We start from the raw sequence: 8,927 nt of genomic DNA on the forward strand, positions 1-8,927 counted from the left end.
GCCATTTTTTTCTTCGTTTTCTAGAAGATGGCTTCTGACGTTTTGTTATTGCGCTAGTCGATTTATAGACTGCCAAATCTGAAGCAATGTCATCAAATTGATTTATTGTCTCATTATAAACGCCCTGTTTGTTTGATAATTTCCTGGTACTGCCATCCTCTTGCATTGTTTTTGGATTCTTCAATGTGTTTTCAATGTAATTCTCATGCATGTCACTGAACTTTCGTTTAACTTGGTGATGGATCTCTGTGTCAGACTTTTCATCACGCTCGATGTTAATTTCTTTCTGTCCATCATTCACGTCATCCACCTTATTCTGTGTCCCTCCCCCCCTCTCCACACATTTTCAAGCTATCCTTATCACTTGCATCATTTAAAATTCGTTCGTGATTTTCTAACAATTTCTGGTATTTTTCTTTTGGAACTAATACAACCTCAGCTACCATTGCAAGAGAAATATCGTTGCACTGATGATAATAAAGTTGGTACGATTTGTTGAATCTGAAGCAAGATATTCTTCTTAATGCGTTTAGCCAATTTTTTTTCTTTCAATTTTCGCAGTAGAGTTTTATATTTTTTAAGTTTTACTTCTTCGTCTTTAGTCAGAGGACAAATACCATGAAGAATATTGTACACTATTTCCACTAAAATGTTAAATTGATTGTTGCTGATGGTTTGAAGCATGTGCACTCGCTGAATCTTGTGGGTTGTCGTCAACAATCTGAGAAACTCCCGATGTTTTTTAACAGATGCAGTCATACCTTTACATTGGTAGGTATAATATGGTCTCCTCCTCTGGAAAAATGTTAGATGATAAACGATATTTTTCTGCTGTGCCTGGATAAAGCGTCACACACAAATAAGAATACGGAATATCGGTCGCTTTTTTATATGCATCCATGAAATACTTTGATTGGTTAGGAAAAATCTGTCTACCCAAAGTCTTCACCTGCAACTCATCTCTCGGATTCTTAAACAATATAATATAGTGAGCATTCAAAGAGACGGTACGCATATACTTTCCTGGAGGGAAAATGTTTTGTAGCAAAAAGATAACTGTTATACCCATGTGATGGGAATATATTGTAAATAGATTCATTAATTCTACATTATTCGTTCCCTCTCCCATGACATCATCCAACACCAGTAGAATGTTTCCGTAATCACCAGAAAATCTTTCTAAAATTTCCTTATTTGGAATCCCCTTGAGAAAAGTAATTGAGTTAATTTCCCTCTCCATTCGCTCAAATAATGGTTGCCATATTCCATATACGTAGAGTATATGTTTTATACTCGATTCGAATAGATCCAAATGTTTTAATAACGCAAATACAAATGTAGATTTCCCCGCATGTGACTGTCCAGTCACAATGATGTTAGAGTTAGCTTTGAATTTATTCAACGTCTCGATCTCTGTACCCAACATTATTCCCAAGCATTTGATCATGAAATGAGTGCAAGAAAGATGTTGTTACATATGTATTCCATCTACTTTACATATACATATATGTTATGCATGGTTTATTTCATATTATGAAGCACTATTGAATCATTACACATCGTTCTGTCATATGTGTTGTGTTAAACATAATGGAAATGTGCGATTGATAAAATTGAATACGTAAGCATCGCTTTCTTCACAATTGACTGAGAAAAACTTTAAAAAATCGTGAAATGAAAGAGCGCGCACTCTTAGAAACAAATAAAAAATACAATAATGACCACATACAAGAGAATCAATACATTGAATAGATGTTTGATTGAAATATAAATTGTTAGATAATGTATAAAAGTCAATTTGACCTTTATCGCTAAAAACTCCTAGGCTATCAAAAACTTCCACACGATTTCCATCGTTGTAAACTGCAATCCAATGTTGTCCTTCATGTCCATGTGGTTTTGTATTCAATATTAATCCCTGCCCATCACTTAATTTCGTTATGTGATCTGCTGGAAAGACTCCAACGATGTTTTCTCTCATCTGGGGATCGCATCTTATCATGCATTTCAATTGTTCATTGCTAAGAGCAAACATCATTTATACTGTAATAATGTCTCTTGCCTGATTTATCTCAAAAAGAGCGGAGTATTGTCCCCAAACAATGGCTGTCACGGTCTCTGGTAGGGCTGCACTAAACTGTGCCTCTATGCGCACATTCCCCTGTTTAAGTAATGTAAGATATTCACCCTGCTCAAATGTGGGTTCAAGATCAAAGCAGAATATAACATTCCCACCCTCAGCATATTGCTTTCTAGTTATTGCATTTCCTCCATCGAAAAGCCATTTTGAGGCATTATCAAATAAATTTACATATGCTGCGACAACGTTCTCCCCACTCGCTGCATCAAAATTTAATTTGATAGGGGTATTTCCCACTGGATTTCCATCGCTATACAATGCAATTTGAGAGATGTTGAAATGTTGAAAATTATATGGATTCTTTGAATAATCTCCAGCCGCAGCCAGTGATGATACAAACGCAATGTAGAGACGGTCTGGTCTTGTTCCGGAAAACATGTTTTCCAGAGAAACATTGAGAAGACCTTTGGCAAGATTATACATTTTGACAATGCTCTTTTTGAATGGATATTTGGCAGTTGTTGTCTCCAACATTTTAGCATGACTGAGTATCACGGCGGGATTTATTTTACATTTACAAACGCGAAGAATAACTTCTTCTAGTTGTATTTGATAATTTTTCCCACTAGCGATGGTTGACATGAGACAAAACTCAGCTCGTGTACGGTAAATTTTTAGAGATATGCCAACTTGATTAAGAATGTATCTATCCATCTGAAACAGCTCATGCATAATCGGTCCTTCAAGGTCTACACTCTTACTTCCCTTGACGAATACAGCCCTTCTTAAAAGACCAGCATTTTTCCCATTTTTAGCATTGGCATCGTCAAATTCTCCGGCAGTATCACTCTCCCATAACTGTGAAGTCAATTGTGATGACTTTGCATCAGCTCCATAGTTGATGAGAGTGCTCAACATACTCAAGTACGGATAATGCGCTCCTGAACGGTTAATGGGCTTATTTTGCATAGATACATCCAGCTGACTAAAAAGTGATGGTAAAAGTAAATTCACTGGTCCCACTATATCCTCGCTTGCAAGTGCTTTTTCGCCATTCGTTACTTTTAGTTTAACATACAGTCTACTTCTTTTGAGATCAACATAATCCATTCCATTTTGAGCTGAAAGTTGAAATTCAATTGGTGAACTGTCTGAAATTTGTGATATAGGGCGCACATCCTGAAAGTAAATATTTTCTACGGCAGTCTGAGTTGGTGGCAGGTCAAACAGAGAAAGCTGACTAGGCATGGCCTCCTTAAACATTTCATTTGATAAGATGGACATGATTCAATATAATCCAAATACGTCCGATTTTATTTTAACGACTTTTCTCTTCTTTGCTACACGTCCGTCCTTCGTGGATGATGATTTCTCAGTGACACGCTTCATGGGACGCTTTCCCTTTTCAACATTTTTGTCCCTTTTAATTTCACTTTTTGCTTGTTCTACTACCTGTTCTGCAGGAGAAGTCACGTTTAAGTGAATATCTTTATCATCCATTTTTGCATATTTGTCGATGGATACCATAAATGGCGATGATTTATTTCGCAATCCACCACCACGTTGATAACCTTTCATGGTATGATCGGCATATGTACTCATATTTCCTTTATATATTTCTCTATAGAAGTTTGTCCATTTTCTTGCATCGGGGATATAGAGTGTTTTATTCAAATCCATGATTAAAAAGGATAGCGAGTCAGATGAAGTGTCATCCACACCTCCGAATCTATAAATGTGGCTGGTGAGTGAGTATCATCCTTTAAATACATGTGTATGTCAGACAGGTTTTTGACTCTGAGGGGAATATAGTACACGGGATAAATTTTTTCGTTCCATCCATAAGAAGGATCGGCTTGAATTACTCGCAGTAATGGTTGTTCCTGTCCGCCGACAGTTGAGAAGTCACACACATTCGAATAAACAAATACTGGTTTATTGATTAATATCTTAATAGATTTTGATGTTTCCTGGTCAATGATAGTTTTTTTTTTTTTTGTTGCCAAGGTAAAAAACTCGCATATTCCTTCCTATTTTCCAATATCCATGTAAATCAATTGCATTCTCAAGATGAATTTTGAAATCATAGGGTTTGTTATCAGGAAAGTAGTTCAAAGAGTCATTTGAACGGAGAAATATGTACTTTTCCATTACTTAGAGCGCAGATCAATGATATCTGATTCCTTAATCCACTGATTGAACTTGCTGGGCCAAGATTCAAATTTCACTAAAACCTCTTCCATCCCCTTCCGCCTCCTTCTTTTGATAATTTTTTCCACCAACCACAGAGAATCTTCGTCTTTATCAACTTTTTGTAAATCGCTTTCATAAAAGTCTCCCTCAATCAATTCGTCATTGAAGTCTTTTACCTTGTACAATGGTATTCCTTGCAAGTGAAATCGTTTCACAATTTTAAACACTTCACCGGTAAATTGTTGATTATATCCCCGTTGAAAGACATGTTTTAAATGCGAAAGTCTTACCAAATCATCTATTTTATATCGATATTTGATTGTGTGTCGAATCTTTTTCTTAGTTGTTTTAATTCTTTTACCTATAGTTTTAGCTTTTTTTAAATACAGAGTAGCCCAAACGTTTGCCTCGTTATCCTTTGTCACTTCCTTCGGTGCAAGACCCTTAAGACTTCTATGAGGTGTTGCATTGTAATTTACAACAAGATCTGGTAAGATATCTACATATCTATTGGTTCTATTTTTTTGAAAGTATCGATATAATCTTCCACGAATAGTTCGAATGACTCTCTCCGCGATAGAGGCTTTTGAGTTCTGATTAGCAAAAAATAATCGAACTCCCTCTTTTTGCAAATAATTTTGTAGTTGATGATTTCTAAATTCACCCCCGCGATCGCTTCTTAATGTCTTACACTTAATGCCAGACTCAAATACTAGTTTAATAGCATTCAAAACATCTCCTGCTGATTTTCGTTTAAGTACACCAATTCGCAAATATTTTGAAAGAGTGTCTATCAATATCAGCAGGAATCTAATGTCATCATTTTCTTTTGACAGATTCTGAACATCCATTAAGTTCATGCTCCACTGAACATTTAGACCGCTAACACGTATATTAGGTAATTTTGAGGTTCGTCGAACTTGTCGTTGTAAAGTGTTTGCATCTTGCTTTCTCAACCACTTTGAAATAAAATATTTGCTGAATTTAAAGTCTTTGTTTGATTTCAGCGTTTGATAGAGTTTTCCAGGTGTTGTATATGCCGCTGGATTACTAATGTTGTAGTAGTAATTCTCCAAATACTCTGCTTTTTCTTTTTCACTCATCTTTCACACTATTCACCGCTTGATTCCTTCTCCAATTGTGAATATAATTCACTCTTCCAAATATCTGTAAAACGATATGTTTTCATATATTCCCATAATGATACTATTTCACTCCAACCACAGTCATGATTCTTTAACATGTTGTTCAGAACTTCTCGAATGTTCAGTTTCATATAGGCCAAATCAAATAACATTATCAGTTTCATTTGTTTTGAATCCATCAGACATGAATGTTCCCATTGTGAAGGATGTTCTGTTTCACACCCGCTACATCTTTCTTCAGATAGTTCATGAATTTTATTCCAAATAGTTTCAGCACAAATGGAAACAAGAAGTTCGTAATATCTGTATGTAACTTCCATCGTTGATAAGTAGTTTATCAGATTGATGTGGAATGCAGTTTGCTTATATAGTTGCTAAATCGTGTTGTATCATATCAATTGCTTAATTCCCTCCATTAGTTGTTTTCAGTATAGAAGAATCGATATGGTTCATTGAGCCCTTCAAATATTGCCACTGCATTTTAGTAATTTGAATTCCATTTAACATCTCTTCTCCATCTTTGAAATGACGAATATCTAGTGTTGTATCATTGGACTGACATATTCTGACGTAAACTTCATCTCCAAGTGGATATTTGTCTACATATAGACATTTTGGTATAACATATGTTAAGTTCTCGCTGTTGTGTTGAATATGTTCTCCCATTCTAAGCTTCTTTTTGCTCTCTAAATCATCCAACAAAATCGTATTCGTACAGAGAAGTATTATAACAGTGAATGAAATAAAATAGAATAGTACAAAGCCCAACTTTTGTTTCCTGAATGTTTTTCTACATTCATCATCACATCCCACCTCCAATAAATTAGAAACTACTGTTACACTTTCCATTATTTTACCTACGCAGTGTACCACCCTTTGCAGAAACTGAATCAAAATGAATGTCTGATTGTGTAACATAAACTGATATATATTATTGTAAGCCTTTGGCACTTCTCATTAAGACTTCTAGAATATTTACATAATTGAATGAGTTTGTACACACCTCCTAAGTTTATACAAATTGTGTACATTACCTGTATAGTGGAGATTGTTGAACCTTTCAATTTATTTTACATAATTGGGGTAATTGACATATACACTTATTTACATACTTGGTATAATTTATATAGGTTGTTGAAGCTTCCAAATTATTTACATAATTGACATATATACATATTCAATGTGGAGTTTAATCTGAACGTTTCAATTTAATTAACATATGCTTATAATTGATATGTAATTAGTGTGGTGGAGGTTGTTGAAACTTCCATATTAATTTAAATAATTGGTATAACTTGTAAAATGAAAGTGGTCGGAGTTTATATCTGTGCCTTCCAATTTATTTACACATATTAAATGTGAGTGGGGTTTAATTTAACCGCTATATGTAATTGACATCTGCTTATTTACATAATTGGTATGATTAGTGTGGAGGAGGTTGTTGAATCTTGCAAGTTATTTTGAATAGTTGCTATAACTTATATAGTAAAGTGGGTGGTGTTTAAATCCGAGCCTTCCAATTTATTTACATAATTGGTATGGCTATATAGTGGAGGTTGTCGAGCCTTCCAAGTTATTTACATAATTGGTATAACTTATATAGTAAAGTAGGAGGAGTTTAATCTGTTTTAGTACCGCCATTCTATTACTACTACGGACCTGGAAAAAAAAACCCGGACCTTCTATGTATTCACTCATTCATCTATCAATTTGGTTTCTATATATCTTTCGTATGTTACATTATCTACCGTGGTCGCTGCTGTTTTCCTCAACTGCGTCGCAGGCATGTTTTTTTTCTGGCCAGCCTCCGCCTAGATTTTCTTGATGGCCTTATCAAGTGATGAATTGGTCATCGGCATGGGTTGGTGTGTCCTGTCAGGAACACAGCGGCCCTGTCCTCGTTTAGGTCCGCGTTGTATCCTGGAAGACGCGCACGAACTTCCAGTAGGGTCTCTAGGCATCCCCACAAGGTGGATCCCAACACCAGCGTGGCTGGGGCAATATGTCCCGTCTTGTGGTCTGCAACCTGAAAAATCCAAACAGTACCGCATTGAATATTCCCCTCAAAGTCGAACTTACAAGCCCAATTGATTTGTAAAAATTAATAACTCACGACAAGAATATGGTCCTCGCCAGAAACCTCGGCATGGCGAACATGCCGAAGCTTCAGATTAACAAAGGTCCCTGCTCTTTGGGCATTATCTATTAGGATGTTTATGAGAAGGAAGTTTCTCATTATGGTAAATTCCGCCTCTGTTGGGTCCCTGCTGGCCGTCAGAAAACTAGCGAAGGTCTTCATCGCTCTTTGACAAACTCTGGAGTCATCAAAGTTCTTAATGTCACTTGGCAGGATCTTGTTTTCTGTAAGTAAAAAGTGGTACTGTGAGTAATGCTCACTATGCATACCCCCCGCTTACCCTAATCTCCCAAAGAGTGTTGTTAATGGGTATGAATTGCCTCTTTCCTGAATGTAAAAATACGGTATGCCTTTGAAGAAGAAAATGGACGATATAGTCCGAACACAAATCCATGGCATAGACCTATAATTTTTGACCTTGAAATCAAAGGGCAACGTCATAGAGGTCATGAATGTACATGGCACATAGTCTCATGGTGATACACCCATGTCTTACAGGCAGACGGACAGACAGACATAGTGATTTCTATATACCCCCCTGACCTTTGCCCGGGGGTATAACAACACCTTGATTATCACCTTCACATCAAAACTCAATTTATTGATTACCAAAGAGTAAAAATTAACTTACCGTCATCGTCTGCCCTTTTTGCGACCCGTCTCTTGTGGAGCTCAGTCCGAAGAGACTGAGCCCACCTCCTGATCTTTCGTTCCGCCACATGGAACGCGGGCGCCTCAATCAAATTACCGTCCAGTAAAAACTCAGAGAAATCCTTGAGTGAGCCTGCAAAAACAAGATGTACTGTGAGCAATGCTCACTAAGAATACCCCCCGCTTACCCCAATCTCCCAATGGGTGTTGTTAATAGGTATAAATTACCTCTTTCATGAGTGTAAAAATATGGTATGCCTTTGTAGAAGAAAATTGAAAATATAGTCCTCATTAAGAATACCCCCGCTTACCCCAATCTCCCAAAGGGTGTTGTTAATAGGTATAAATTACCTCTTTCCTGAGTGTAAAAATATGGTATGCCTTTGTAGAAGAAAATTGAAAATATAGTCCGAACACAAATCCATGGTATAAACCTACAATTTTGACCTTGAGATCAAAGGTCAAGGTCATGAATGTACATGACACAGTCTCATGGTGATACACCCATGTCTTATGGTATGACTATCACTTGGTAGTCACAATTCCAACTTTGTATTTCCATTATATACTGCAAAAATATTACCAAGATAACTTCGGACGGTCCCTGGAACCCAGTCCGCCCTAACCTCCTGGAGCCAGGTGTCCCTTAACGTATCCAAATGCAGCAGCCCAGGAAGGGAGAAAGTTGAGTCAATGCTCCCCCAGATCTTCCTGACCTGGT

The 8,927-nt window shown here is 36.7% G+C and overlaps 1 protein-coding gene across 1 annotated transcript; it reads right to left on the reverse strand.

Moving 5' to 3' along the window:
- Positions 1-2,038: 2,038 nt before the first annotated feature.
- On the reverse strand, positions 2,039-3,364 carry LOC130049644 (uncharacterized protein F54H12.2-like). The gene has a single exon (XM_056147522.1). The coding sequence runs from the start codon at positions 3,362-3,364 to the stop codon at positions 2,039-2,041; it is 1,326 nt and encodes a 441-aa protein (XP_056003497.1).
- Positions 3,365-8,927: the final 5,563 nt, after the last annotated feature.

Source organism: Ostrea edulis, chromosome 8 (assembly GCF_947568905.1).
Source record: "Ostrea edulis chromosome 8, xbOstEdul1.1, whole genome shotgun sequence".
Classification (NCBI taxonomy): domain Eukaryota; kingdom Metazoa; phylum Mollusca; class Bivalvia; order Ostreida; family Ostreidae; genus Ostrea; species Ostrea edulis.

Excerpts from the sequence above, each read along its gene's own strand:
- LOC130049644 (XM_056147522.1), bottom strand. The coding sequence starts at position 3,364 with ATGTCCATCTTATCAAATGAAATGTTTAAGGAGGCCATGCCTAGTCAG.